General features: G+C 44.1%; 1 protein-coding gene across 5 annotated transcripts in view; it reads right to left on the bottom strand.

The window, feature by feature from the left end:
- Nucleotides 1-14,967, bottom strand: part of NUP188 (nucleoporin 188) — a 49,262-nt gene that overhangs the window by 9,211 nt on the left and 25,084 nt on the right. For all 5 annotated transcript variants that reach the window (XM_079113890.1, XM_079113891.1, XM_079113888.1 and 2 more), the window contains 17 exons: nt 14,014-14,079; nt 12,465-12,584; nt 12,097-12,223; nt 9,600-9,752; nt 9,286-9,412; nt 8,926-9,013; nt 8,760-8,836; nt 7,876-7,990; nt 6,323-6,443; nt 6,132-6,198; nt 5,363-5,491; nt 4,739-4,878; nt 3,598-3,704; nt 2,382-2,588; nt 2,114-2,283; nt 914-983; nt 175-242 (listed from right to left, as the gene is read on the bottom strand). In XM_079113890.1, the coding sequence (XP_078970016.1) occupies nt 175-242; nt 914-983; nt 2,114-2,283; nt 2,382-2,588; nt 3,598-3,704; nt 4,739-4,878; nt 5,363-5,491; nt 6,132-6,198; nt 6,323-6,443; nt 7,876-7,990; nt 8,760-8,836; nt 8,926-9,013; nt 9,286-9,412; nt 9,600-9,752; nt 12,097-12,223; nt 12,465-12,584; nt 14,014-14,079 (1,952 nt within the window). The remainder of the gene's footprint in view (nt 1-174; nt 243-913; nt 984-2,113; nt 2,284-2,381; nt 2,589-3,597; nt 3,705-4,738; nt 4,879-5,362; nt 5,492-6,131; nt 6,199-6,322; nt 6,444-7,875; nt 7,991-8,759; nt 8,837-8,925; nt 9,014-9,285; nt 9,413-9,599; nt 9,753-12,096; nt 12,224-12,464; nt 12,585-14,013; nt 14,080-14,967) is intronic.

The following is a 14,967-nucleotide window of genomic DNA, read 5'->3' as shown; positions in this document are numbered from 1 at the left end:
GGTAGGAGGATCACAAGTTTGAAGTCAGCCTGGGGAACTTACTAAGACCCTGTCTCTAAATAAAATATAAAAGGGCTGAAGGTATAGCTCAGTAGTAAAGTGTTCCTGGGTTCCATCCCCAATATTGTCCCCCCAAAACATAAAAAATAAATCTCAACAAAGCAAAGGACTCACTTAACTACATAGTATATCTCTAAGCAAATGATCTTCATGATGAGGGCACAGGTTTCCAGGATGCTGGGCTGCGGAGGAGAGAGCAGAACAAACATCACATAATGAACCTCTTGCTTCACTCCCACCCACTCACATGCTACGTGACAACACTGACCCAACACTTGGAAAACAAGCAAGCAGTCCCTGTCAAAGGTGAAGGGACATCTCACATACAAGGGTAGGGGCTTCAGGTCCACAATGCCACCCAGCAAGAAAAGACCACAGAGCCACCCACCCAGCAGCAGGGCAAGCCACTTTCCTTTCCAAAGCAAGACTTTTTTTTTTAATTCTTTTTTTTTTTTTTTTTTTTATGGTAAACAAATGGGATACATGTTGTTTCTCTGTTTGTACATGGAGTCAAGGCATACCGTTTGTGTAATCACAAATTTACATAGGGTAATGTTGTTTGATTCATTTTGTTATTTTTCCCTCCCCCCTAACATCTCCCACCTCTCTTTTCCCTCTATACAGCCCTTCCTTCCTCCATTCTTGCCCCCCTCCCTAACCCCTCCCACCCCCCATTATGTGTCATCATCCACTTATCAGAGAGATCCAAAGCAAGACTTTAAAGAAGTTTCTAGTGAAGAAAACATTCTCTGGCTTAACCAGGAAGGTATCATCGTCTTCACCTTCACCTCAAAATCCACTTTTTTCTCCAAGGGACTTAAGAGTCACTGTGTCAGCCCCTACCACAGCTTACCTCAGATGTCTCTGATGGAGGAGAAAGGGTTCCAAACAGCGGACTGGTTAAATTCTCCCAAAACTTGGGTCTAGAAGAAAACAAATATTGGAAAACACACCTTTTCATATCCCATAGTCTTTTCTCCTCTTCCCAGTTCCCCTTGGTGGTCACTTCTTCATATTTTACCAGTCACAATCCTAACATGTATCTCTTAAAGTCAACCGCCCCTACATAAACATAAAGGGTTCCATAGATAAAAATCATATTCTCTTAAGAAATCCAATTATACATTAAGAGTTAATCAACAAAAAGAATTTATTGTAACACTGGGGACAGAACCCAGGAGCGCATTACCACTGAGCTACACATCTCCAGACCTCTTTGATCTTAAGTTGTCCAGGCTGGCTTTAAACTTGAGATCCTCCCATATCATTGGAATTACAGGTGCCCACTACTGCACCCAGCTCTTTATAAAACTCTTAAAGATCATTCCACTATACTTCCCAGAGCCCTACAAAAATGAGAGTGAAAAGGAATTAAGACAGCAAACTCCCAAACTGAGCCTTTTTTAACATTTATTCCCTTTGTGCCATCAGGGTCCCAGAGAATAGGGTGTTTCATTCTGTCCAATGGCTTAAGGATGTCACTTTCATCTACTGTTTCTCAAAAATAGGTTCTGCCAGGCAAGGTGGCACATGCCTGTAATGCTCTGGAGACTCTGGAGGCTGAGGCAGGAGGATCACAAGTTTAAGGCCAACCTCAGCAACTTAGTGAGACCTTGTCTCAAAAAATAAAGGTCTGCGGATGTAGCAAAGTAGCAGTAGTGAAGTGTTCCTATGTGTGGTCCCTAGTACCAAAAAAAGAAGAATGGATTTTGATAGGGTACAGAAGACAGAACACAAAAGTGACTGAATCTTAAAGATGACACCTGCTAGTGGCAGCATTAAAAAGAAAAGTGTAAGACTCCCCTGTAGTAAGCGATGTGATAAGCACTTTTTTGTGTGTGTGTGGTGCTGGGGATTGAACCCACGGCCTTGTGCTTGCAAGGCAAGTCCTCTACCAACTGAGCTATCTTCCCAGCCCTGTGATAAGCACTTTGAATGCACATGTCCAACAGAGAGTCACAGACATCTCTACAGTTAAAGCTACCATTACTCCTGTTTTATGGACAAGGACAATGAGACTCAGAGGTTAGATAACTCCAGGAGGCAGACTTACTTGGTTCTGAGGACCAGCATGGCACTGTCCCGGCGGTCCTGCCACAAAGCATGCAGGAAGGCAATGGCTGCACGGTGCAGCAGGGGTGGGCACCAGTATCGATCCTGCTGCTGGGAATCGATCAGCTCCAGGACCACATGGAGACAACTCCATTCACCGAGGCTGAATTCCTGTGAGAGGGGTGGTGGGAGTTCAAGTTCCACGGCCACTGTAAGCAGCCGCGCCCCCAGAAAGCCACTGCCCAGCCTCACACAAAGCACAGGCTCACCTTAGAGCCGTCGCTGCTGTCTGTCACCTCCAGATTCAGAAACAGTTCTATAAGGCCTGGTTGGGTCTCTACAGCGACCGTGAGAAATTCCAGAATCATGACTTTGATGCGCATGTCCTCGATCTTGCTCTGAAGGCGGGTCAGGAAGGCATCCCGAATGGCGGCTGCATCATTGCCCAGACAGGCATACACTGACATTGGGGCCACCTAGTAGAGACACAATGGCTTACAGCTCTGCTTCCAGAAAAACCTCAAAGGGCTTCTGCAGAAGGGCGTATGGAAACCTCCAGACATGGCAGGGAGAGATGCATACAGACATAAAACTCTCAGATGAGGCCCAACATTTATAGGAGAAACAGCAAACATAAAAAGATGGCTGGGGGTGTGGCTCAGAGCTAGAGCACTTGGCTAGTGTATGTGAGGCCTGGGGTTTAATGTCCGGTAGCATGTTTAAAAAAAAAAAAAAAAGGCTAAACAAATACAAAGTAAAAAAATGAAATCATAGTTTTTTGTCTATCAGATTGGTAAAGAAAAAAACTGATGAAGTCTCTGTGCAAGGATATAAAACTTAGGTGTTAGGTATATAAACTGTTGAAGGCTAGTCATTCCAAAGTACGTAAAGTGGTAGCTGGGCATGGTGGTGCACTGTAATACCAGCAACTAGGGAAGTGGAGGCAGGGGGATCATTAAGTTTGAGGCCAGCCTGGGCAACTCAATGAACCCTATCTTAAAATAAAATATAAAAAGGGATGGGATGTAGTTCAATGGCAGAGCACTTATCTAGCATATGCAAGGCCTGGGTTCAACCTCCAATACCAAAAATTCCAGCATGTACAGAGGAACTCTCTTTTGTATAAAGAACAAAAGTGTACACCAAACACCTATAGTCAATACATATACACAGATAAAAAGAAATCTCAAGTCATTCAATGAACCTGTCCTGCCCAGAGGGATTCTGAAACTAGAAGGTAACTGAATTTTCTGTTACATTATCTGTAACATTTAAATAAATATTTTACAATAAGCATGTACATCTCATGCAATCGTGAAAAAAAAATCATAAAAACACACATTTATTTGTGTGTATGAGTGTGTATGTGTGTCTACATTACTTCAAGTCCAAGTTAGCCAGATGCTTCTCTTGGGAGAGGGCAAGAGTGGTCTGTAGCAGAAAGTGTCCATGTCCTGGGGTTCTGGTTGGCTAAGTGGATCCTACCGTGGCCAGACGTTTCAGCAGCTGAATGGCCAGACGTGGCAAAGCTGGGTCATGTTTATGGTAGATGTACTTGGCTAGAACAGCAATGAGGTTGTTTCCATGGGCACCTGGAGAAGCACAGGAATAGTCAAGTTACCAAAGGCACTTTAATTCAAGCTCTTAGGGAGGCTGGGGTTCCAAAAGGCTAATGTACTTGGGGGACTCTAGCCTTGAGTCAGTGGACGGGCAGTGTGAACCATTCTCTTTTCTTGGAAGCAAAGAAGCAGTTAGGGTATTTTTTTGGGGAGGAGTGGGGGGGTGAATACTTTAATCCAATCCATTAATGGCTAAGATATATTTTCAAGAAAATAGGTATTTTTAACAAATAGGTTAGAAAGAAGAATTGCATAGAAATACAAAATATTCATAAAAATCCCCAAATCATACAATTAGAAAAGATCTTAAACGTGACCCAAACAGCTACTGAAAATGAGCAGACCTGGCCAGGTGCAGTGGCGCACACCTATAATCCCAGCCCCTCAGGAGGCTAAGGCAGTAGGATCACGAGTTCGAAGCCAGCCCCAGCAACTCAGTGAGGCACTGTCTCTAAGTAAAATATAAAAAGGGCTGGGGAAGTGGCTCAGTGGTTAAGCACCCCTGGGTTTATTCCCTGGTACCAAAAAGTAAAGTAAAAAAGAAAAGAAAAATGAAATGAGGAGACTGGGTCACAAAGGGACTGAACAACTAGCTTAGCATCACAAAGTGCTCCAAGGCAGTATTCAACAGTCACCAGGAACTTTCCTCCACTTGTAGTCATCTACCTGCTCTTCATGGTGCTTTATAAAGCAGATACCATCACTACCCCAAATTTATAGATGAAAAACCTGAGGTAAAGTTTATTAATAATAACTCAAGACCAGAGAGCTGGCTAGAGTCTGAATTTGGGCCAAGGTGGTCTGACTTGAAGTCCCCATCCTCACTACTATAGGAGACAGAAATGAAGTTATGATTCAGTTTCCTTGTTTCCAAGACTAGGAAAGGAACTACTATCATCCCCAAATTTCCTCAAGGAATTAATAAGAAAGAGTGTCAATGTCCAGAAACAATGCCTAAAATAGGTTCTTATGGGAGGAAAGTTGCTGACTGGAAGAGAAGTACATACCATGCTGTGTGAGAGCCTGTTCCAGGGGGGACACCACATTAGAAGGAGGTTTCAGCCGAATGACATTGTTGGTGACAGAGAAGGCCAGTTTCACAGTCTTGATCAGAAGCTGGCCCTGACCCTGGCCCTCTGCCCCATCACTAGGTTGCCAAAAGGAAACCAAAGACAATCAGACAACATGAATTCACTTGCACATACGTGTTCTCATGACTGTGATGCTAACAATGATCCCAGAGTTCAACAGATTCTGAGAAGTAATAATTCCTTTTGCTATGTACCAGTCTACACAGGAACCCCTAGGTTATACAAAGGCTATGCTCTAGGAAAAATAAGGTTGTCTTAAACCACTGCAGACAGGTGTAGTGGCAGGTGCCTGTCATCCCAGGGACTTGAGAGGCTCAGACAGGAGGATAGCAAGTTTGATGCCTGACCCAGCAACTCAGGAAGGCCCTGTCTCAAAAGGAATTTTTTTAAAAAAAGAGCTGGGGATGTGGCTCAGTAGTACCCCTGGGTTCAAACTCCCATTAAAAAAAAAAAAAAAAAAAAAAGCAAGCAAGCTACTGGAAGCCTTAGAATATGAAAGCACAATAAAGACAAAAGGGGAAGGTGGTGAGGGGGTCCTACCTTCGAGGCTGAGCAGCCATCACCATGTCAATGGTGTCCACACCAATGCCCATGATATTGATAACAGTCTGTCCTGCTTCTGTGTACGCCAGACTACAGATGCAGAGAGACTGCAGACTGGGAGTGTGACTGCAAGACAGAGGTGTTGAGTTACAGGGTATTGCCAAGCTTATCACTGGAAGGGAAGGGTACTGTCCAGCTGGGATAGGGAGGCAGACCCAAGCAACTAGATATATGGAGCCATCGAAACAAGACAGATCCATATGTAGTAGCGTGAAAAGAAAGAGCAGGGAATACAATCAGAGGAAAACACCTAGAATACACACTAACAACAGCCTGTTAACAAGAGCTACCTCTGTGAAGTAGATTCATTTTTCACTGAATGAGAATTTTTCCAATGAACATGTATAACTTTTATAAAGATCATAAACATGGGGCTGGGGTTGTAGCTCTTGGTAGAGCGCTTGCCTAGCATATAAATAAATGAATAAAATAAAGGCCTATCAAAAAATTTAAAAATAATAAAAAAGATCATAAATGTGATAAAGTGTACATGTACACGCATGCACACAGCACATCCAAAAAACCTCCCCATCTCATTCCCACTTCATTTGTTATCTCTCTACTGGGAGAAATTATAACTGAATCAGTAGAAAGTGATCACAATGTGGAGATTACTAAGTTCTCGGTTCAACCACTGAGTGCTCTGGAAGAAAACCCATGTCTTCCCTTGGTGAGCAGTGCGTTCAGGCAGCCACCCCGTTGTTACCTGTTGTGCAGGTCTGTCTCGTGGCACAGGTTCAGTATTGCATGAATCAGCTCCAGGATCAGGCAACCTAGACTCCAGAAAAGACACGAAAATAATGTGGCCTTGCGTGATGGCCATGATCCCACAAAAGGGAGAGCAAGATCTCCAGGGAGCAGAACCGCCCGGGGCTTCCCTAAGCACGCTAGCCTCACCGATCTGCTCCCGCACACCATGGGAGTTGTAGCGCCACTTGTGGTAGCTGGGAAGCATCTCCTTCAGCACAAACATCACACAGGGCACCAGGCCTTGGTTCTGGGTACTACCAAGCTGCCCCTGTAGGAAACCATTCTGTGAAGTCCTCCGATGGGGAAGAAGAGTCATTCATGATTTAACTCCACAAGTTCACATGGGCCCAGAGAAAACTTGGGCGAACTTTACCCTTCAGTGAATAACAGAAAAACTCCCTACCTCACTTGAGCCCATGCTGTGGATTTCTAGAACAGAAAAAGTAACTAAAAAGACAATGTGACAATATCACAAAAGGTGCTTATATCAGGGTTGGTGATTTAGTTCAGTTGCAGAAGGTTTGCCAAGTACACATAAGACCTAATCCTATGTCTGGGGGTGGGGGGGGGGGTGCCTATATAAAGAAGCGGAATAAAGGCTACCTCAACACAGAAGTGAGGGTATCTTAAACATAAAGGATATAGGATTATCAATGACAAAGAAAGGCAGCTTCACTAACAGGATCAACAGCTGTCCCTCATCACAATCCCGTCACTGGAAAACAAGATCTGACACCCCTGAATTTTTTTGTCCTAACAGTGCCTGTTCAGTTTCCTTATCTTAAAACTGTGACTCTTTATTTACATAGACATCTGCATCTATGTATCTCTACACACGACTGTTTCTATGTTCTCAAGCATTCATAGATTCCTACAGGCAGTAAGTGTGCTGAGTGCTTTTCACGTATGATCCCCTTAACCACATAAGGTACATTCCTTTTTTTAGAGAGGTTCTAAGACATTCTGCACTTGCTCAAGGTCATAGAGCTGGTAAGTGATCAAATGTAAACCTAATTCTATCCAACTCCAAAGTCCTTGCTCTTAATCTTATTCCAGCATTTTTCAGAGATATCATCTCCTGATTATGAGATCTGCCCATGGTCACAACTCACTTAAAAAAAGAGAGAAAGAAAGAAAGAAAATGGAACCAGGCACAATAGCACACTCCTGCAAAACCAGAGACTCGGGGGCGGGGAGGGGGCAGCCTGGGCAACTGAGTGAGACCCTAACTCAAAATAAAAGATAAAAAGGGATAGGGATGTAGCTTGGTAGTAGACCACCCCTGGGTTCAATCCCTAGTATTACCAAAAAACAAAACAAAACAAAACAAAAAAAGGGAAGGAAATGAATACGGAAGATGGGAGTGCCCTTTCTAGCAAACTGCACTGTGAACTATGCACCTGAGACACACACACACACATATAAATCAGGACGTGAAATAAAATGTACATACTACCCTAGGGTACAGTCAAAATAGCTTGACAGGTACTGCATTACCCTTAAGTTCTACCTTAAGCCTCCTGAGTATTAAATAGTCGCATAATTAAGCACCTACTATCATACAAATATACACGGTAGGTTCTCAAAACACAGAAACTATGGCCATGATAAACTTTAGGACAACTGTTCTGCCTACACACAGCTGACTACAGAAGCAGGTGACAAGGAAACTATTTCAAAACCATAAGATCAGCCCATACCTTGACAAGGGTGGTAATCAGGCGTAGAAAGGCAACAGTGACGCCATACTCGCCTTGGGGCTGTTCACTGTTCATCAGAAGGTTCCCGTACCCACCAGCATTCATCCCCTCCGCACTGGGAAGACAGAAGCAGAGGAAAAAACTCATGGAGGAATTCCAAGGTTTCCAGTTACTATAACCAAAAGCGTTCTCATTACTGTCTAATTGCTCAAGCATAAAATACAAATACGTGCTCTTATGAGGGAAGCAAATCTAGGCAATTTGATACCCAGGACAAACATTAAGAATGTGTTTTATATTGATGTACAATCTCAAGAAGCTTAAAATGAAAAATCAAATAAGTATCAGAGAAACAGCTCTGTCCTAAAGGCAAGAGAGCAGACAGTACGATGGAGCCTGTGGAGGAGTCATCAGCCCACTGCAAACCAGGGCCCATGGAACAAGGAAAAGTACAGAGGAGCAGGGGTTAAGAGTGGGACATCAGGGCCTGGGGTGTGGGGCGCTTGCACAGAATGGAATGGCCCTGGGTTTGATCCCCAGCACTGCAGAAAAAGGGAAAAGGGGACATCAAGTCTCTGGATCGAGAAACCTCGGGATTCACTCAGCTGGAAAGATTTTCACATACATGTAGACATAGCTGGATGAGAAATCTCTCTCTCAGGTTTTAAAAACTGGGAACAATCTGTGTCCTTAGGCAGCTCTGTTTCCCGTCCCCTCATCTCCTGCAGTTTGTTCTAACACAACCTTAGGTCTGAGGGCTAAATAGGAGTGTATAGAATATGTGGATAGAAAATCTTCTTTAAAACTAATAAAGCTAGGCTGGACCTGAACCAAGAACAGTTCGCACTAGTGAACAAAGTCCACCAATCCAGAACCTGACTCACCTAATCATCTGACTCATGTTGGAGACAGGATGGGCCACAAATGGTAAAAAACCTGTGTGACGAAGATCAGTCCAGACCTGAGAAGGGAAAGGAGTTAAGTGTATTTATCTCCAGGTACATGCCAAGTTTGACATTGCTTGACTGTCAGGAAGACTTGGTATCTCACCTTTGCTGGATTCCGGGCAGCCAACACCGTCAAGCAATTGACACAAGAGGCAATGACATCCACAGGTGGGGCGATCACTGTTGTCAACCTGGTTAGAGAACGGTGCACTGCACTCAATAAGATGAATAACACAACTGGTTCTATCACACATTATCTTCCGGTTCTCTCCCTGAGTCCCTGCTGTCAGCGGGGCTATAGAAATAGAAAAGCCCTCTGTTGGAGACAGATCTCCGCCAGGTTTTCCAGTAGGGAACACGTGTGGACTTCAACCCAGAGGGTGTGTGGCTGGGCTCCTGGACCCTAAGAGAATAACCACATGAGCTCAGCTAGGCAGCTGAACGCTTGCCATGAAGGACTCACCGCTGCAGCAGCATGTAGACGCGGGACGTGATGGGCAGGAGCCAGTCTGCTATGGACAGGTCTGTGCTGATGACCTTGTGGACCAGATCAATGATGGGTTTGACCCTCTGGCAGTGCTGAATCACATCTGAGGGGAAAAACAGCCTGTAACCTCACAGCAAACAACTTTGTAATATCACTGGATGGTGTCTGATACTCAGATAAACAAATCGGACAAAGCCCAACCTTGATAAGCTCTGAATTTTATCTTGAAATTCCAAATCCTCCAAGCCTGTCCACTTTCCCCCATAGAATGGCTCCTATGATGACCATACCTGCAGTTGAAACAACATGAAGCAGCATTTCGATCTCACAGGTAAAAAGGGTCCAGCTGCTATAGGAGTATTCCCAACGCACCAGGTAAGCCCTGTCATCCAGCATTACTTGGCCCACAGTGCCTTGAGGTATTCGAAGGTTGGTCTGACCCCCTAAGGAAGGAAGAAGAGACCCTTCTAGTATCTCAAGACAAATAAGAGGAGTCAACTCCTGTACCAGACAACAACATTTAAACACAGAGATTTAGACTCTCGTCTTAGTACCTAACATTCCTACACTTTTTCCACTAAGAAGAATAAAAACTCTCGTCATTGGAAAAGTAATTCTTCCCATGTTTGAAAACTCGCTGTACGCCAAGCGGTTTCTATCTCAATGACTAAAGGAGAGTAAGCTGTGGGAACCCGTGCCTGGATCCAGCACACCTCCGGTGACACCAGTTAGAGCAGAAGCTGTGCCCTCTGCACATCCTCCTTGAGCGCCTGTGACATGTGCTCAAGAACAATGACTGCTCATACTTACACATTCACTACCAGCAAGAAAACGACTGTCGCCAGGCGCAGCGACTCAGGAAGCTGAGGCAGGAGAATTCCAAGTTCAAGGCCAACGTCAACAACTTAGCAAGACCCGTTCTCATAAATAAAAAGGGCTGGGGAAGTCGTTCAGTGGTAAAGCACCTCTGAGTTCAATCCCCAGGCAAGAAAGGAAGGAAGAAGGAAAAGGAAATGCTAACAACCTTTTTAAAACCATGGTAAAATACCCAAGATCAAATTCCCATCGTAAAGCTCAGCAGGACTCAGGACAGTCACACTGTGGGGAAGCCAGCGCGCATCCACCACCAATCTTACCTTCTGCATCTCGCACTGCTGAAGCTACACCAGTTCACCAGTAACTCCCCATTCTCTCCATCTCTTGGCCCCTGACAACCAACACTGCACTCTGTTTCTGAATGTGATGACTAAGTACCTCATGAGTAGAATCAGACAGCACCTGTTCTTGTGACTGGCTTATTTCACTTAAGCTAAATGCCTTCAAGGTTCATCCATGTTACAGTATCTGACAAGATTTCCTCTTTTCAGCAGTGGGGAGATAGAGCTAGGGTTCAAATCCAGGGCCTCGCACGTGCCAGGTGGGTACTCTACCACTGAACTATACCACCAGGCACAATGTTCCTTTATTAGAAGAATGAATAATGTTCCATTGTATGTACATCCCACACTTTGTCTATTCATTTCATCTGCTATTGGGTAACTACTAAAAAATTAATAAGGATGTATGTGCATCCAAAGCAATATTATTTCTAACGGCAAAATCCTGACACAGTCTAAATGTCCTGTTTACAAGAGAAAGATAAAACGTTTTGAAACATTGAGGATAGATATGCGGCTCCTAAGAAGAATGAGTCAGATGTTGGGGTGCAGCTCAGTGGAAAAACATTCGCTTAGTATGTCCAAGGCCTTGGTTCAATCCCCGGAACAACAACAACGACTAGAAGTCTTAGTAGCAGTAGCAGCAGCAGTCACAGTCATACATAAGAAAACCAAGCCAGGTGTGGTGTTGCACGCCTGTAATCCCAGCAGCTTGGGAGGCTGAGGCAGGAGGATCGCAAGTTCAAAGTCAGCCTCATCAACTTAGCAAGGTCCTAAGAAACTTGGTGAGACCCTGTCTCAAAATAAAAAACAAAAAAGGTAGGGGGCTGGGTTGTAGCCCAGGGGTTAGCACCACTGGGTTAAATCCCCAGTACCAAGAGGAAAAAAACCAACTTATAGATGAGTTTGTTAAAGTAGAAGAAATATGTGAAAGAATATACATCAAATTCTTAACAGTGATTGTCTGATGGAGATGGGGTGGAAATGAGATTGACTTTTTAAAACAGAACTCTGCATTGTTTACCTTGCTAAAATGAACATGTAGTATTTTGGGGGGGGGGTGGGTACTAGGGATTGAACCCAGGGGCACTCTAACCACTGAGCCACATCCCCAGCCCTATTTTGTATTTTATTTAGAGGCGGGGGTCTCACTGAGTTGCTGTTGCTAAGGCTGGCTTTGAACTCTTGATCCTCCTACCTAGTCTCCCAAGCTGCTGGGATTATAGGCACGCACCACTGTGCTTGGCGAACACACATTTTCTAAATAAAACACTTTAATGACGTAAAACAGTTAATTACAAAGACCAGAAACTGGGCCGGAGATGTAGCTCAGCAGTAGAGTGCATGAGGCCCTGAGTCTATCCCCAGGATCAAGAGAGAGAGAGAGAGAGAGAGAGAGAGAGAGAGAGAGAGAGAGAGAGAGAGAGAGAGGGAGGGGGGGGGGGGGGAGGGAGGGAGGGAGGGAGGAGGGGGAGGAGGGAGGGGAACTAAGCATTTATCAGGACTCAACAAACAGTGAGAAGACCAAGAGCTGCCTTTCAGGTACCTCCCACAAAAGGGTCAACCAGCAGTAAGGAGGCTAAGGAAGGCTGTTATGAGAAGGCCATGGCACCAGGGGTCTCACTCTTACCCAGAGGATACAAGAGTTTGGGCATTTGCCTTCTCCAAAGAGTTCCATCTTCATGGGAGATAACATCATGGGGTTTGTGCTTATACAGCTCATTGTAGAAAGACATCTTATCCAGGAAACTATACACCTGGCAAAGTGCAGAAAGAAACCCAATCACACATTTACCTACAGGACATTCCAGGGGGTCCCAAGTCTGTTCTCTCAATGAGACTGCATATGCTGGCCCTCAAACTTCTTCCCAGTCCACCACCGTAGGCCATCTTGGAATTGCCTTCTGCTTTCCTACCTAATCTCCACTCAAGTTCTCCCCTCTCTCCACAGAGACAGTTATCTCCCATTCTATTTAGGGAGCTAACTGAACAACTTACCTTTTTGGCAGTGGACTTCCCTGATACCAAGGCTCGGAGCAATTGCAGGAGTGGGGAGAGGAGATGGGGGAACATTCCACATACGCTGTCCAGAATGATCCCAAGACCAGAAGTTGGTTCCTGCAGTGGAAGGGGAGAAGTCACTGTTCTTCAGAACAGCCCGATAATCTTCAGAAAATCTAGAAGCAATACTTCCCTTAAACCAACATCATCCTTTTCTAATAATCTAAGACTTTCATGTTTCCACTGAAAAGACAACATTCAGTTGGGATTTGATTTAAATGGGATCTGAAAAGCAACTGTTAAGGCAATCCAGTGATCTCTTCTTCCTGGACCCCCTTTCTATGGGAAGACAACCTTGTTCCTTAGTATAATGTTTCCACTAAAGTGAAAACTACCCTAAAACGTGTCAGCAGCTAGCCCCCCACACAATCAACAAATGCTCCATCTGTAAGAGTAAATAGCAACTCAGAAGAAAGAGAATAATACATATAGGCAGATCAGTCTGGCTTTGGTACAAGGTTTAAAAACAGACTTATTCATCAGTTGGACTCTGAGATTTGAGGTCACTGTCGATACTAACATCAAGTGCTGGTGAAAAATCTTTCTCTCCAAATGCTCAAACCAACCACAACACTGACAGCTTGGGAAGATCTAGTTACAACCCTCCAAGTAGTTTCAAGAGTTACAGGAATCGGGCTGGGGTGGTGGCTGAGTGGTAGCATGCTCGCCTAGCACGTGCAAGGCCCTGGATTTGATCCTTAGCACCACACAAAAATAAAATAAAGGTATTTAAAAAAAAAAAAGAGTTGTAGGAATCATCAGGAGGCTGAGGTAGGAGGACTGCAAGTCCAAAGCCAGACTCGGCAACTTAGTGAGGCCCTTGGCAACTGAGCAAGTCCCTGCCTCAAAATAAAACATAAAAAGGGTTGGGGATATGACTCAGTGGTGAAGTACCTCTGGGTTCAATTCCTGGTACCAAAACAAACAAACAAAAAAAAGTTGCAGGACTCCAAGCCAAATGCAAAGTGTGGAACATACACCTGCAGTTCCAGTGACTCAGGAGGCTGAGACTGGGCAACCTAGCAAAACCTGGTCTCAAAGAATAAATTTTTAAAAAAAGGACTGGGGCTGTAACTCAGTCAAGAAGGTCAAGAAGCCTCGGGTTCAAATACCAGTGTGTATACACGTACACACGTGTACACACACACACACACACACACACACACACAAGTTTTAAGAATCCTGGTGGCTAAGAGACTGTCAATATTAAAAAAGACATGGTGATGACATACTGGCCAATGATTTGGGCTACAGGCTCAAGTCAGAGGAACTAGGCCCTCACTGTCTCTTTCTGGCTGTGTGACCTTGGTCAAATCACTTTATATCTCTAGGCATCGCATTTCATCATACACTATACGGCATCAATAACAGTATCTACTTCATAGATTTTTATGACAATTAAATAGAAAACACACAAAAGTTAAATATAAAGTCTATCACAAAATGTCTGATAAATCCTTTTGCTGACTCCCTCCAACATACTTACTGTTCCCCAGAACAGTTCTGGAAGAGAAGGATCTGCCAGGACTTCACACGCTGTGTCAATTACATCCTGTTGGGGGAGGGGAGAAAATGGTTCCTTTTCCCTGGTGGAACTAGTGTTTTTTACTGTATTCTGTTGACATAAAAACATCAATAAATATCTCCACGTAACCTGTCACAAAAAACTTTGGGTTTAAAGAGTAAGATTAAACCCTGTCCAGAGTGCATATTCTATCTGCTGTATCTGCTGTGTTAAACAAATTCACCTCTCTGAACTTCAAATGCACATTTGTAAAGTGGGGAAAATAAAAGCTCACAGTACTATTGCAGTGTAAAGAATAAGGCAAGTGGACTGTAAATTCAAAACTAGTACATAAGTAAGGTATTACTAGGCTCACCTTTACTTTGCTCCTAACAGGGCAAGGACAATGTCTTGCCAGGCGCGGTGGTGCACGCCTGTAATCCCAGTGGCTCAGGAGGCTGAGGCAGGAGGATCGCAAGTTCAAAGCCAACCTCAGCAACTTAGCGAGGCCCTACGCAACTTAGTGAGACCCTGTCCCAAAATAAAATATAAAAAGGACTGGGGATGTGGCTCAGTGGTTAAGCGCCCATGGGTTCAATCCCCAGTACCAAAAAAACCCCAACAATGTTTTTTTAATATCTTTATCCTCAGCATCTAGCACAGAGTTAAACATATGCTGGGCAACTAATAAACGTTTACAGAGTGATTTTTTTTTTTTTTTTCCGACCACCAGAACTCCTACAACATGTTAATATCTATTCTCCAAGCATGAGATAGGGTCCAGTGTGATTGGAATTTTCCTAAAGTGTGCAGAGCTTGTTCTATGCTTGGGAAATTGAGTCTCTGATTAGTACCAATCTCATTTTTCTGCAGTGATAAAGACATTTTTACTACTTTACAAAACAAATGACTAATTATTGAAAATGAATACAATGA

This window comes from Sciurus vulgaris (genome assembly GCF_902686455.1).
Source record: "Sciurus vulgaris genome assembly, chromosome: 15".
Lineage (NCBI taxonomy): Eukaryota > Metazoa > Chordata > Mammalia > Rodentia > Sciuridae > Sciurus > Sciurus vulgaris.
This window is presented reverse-complemented; position numbering and strand designations above follow the sequence as displayed.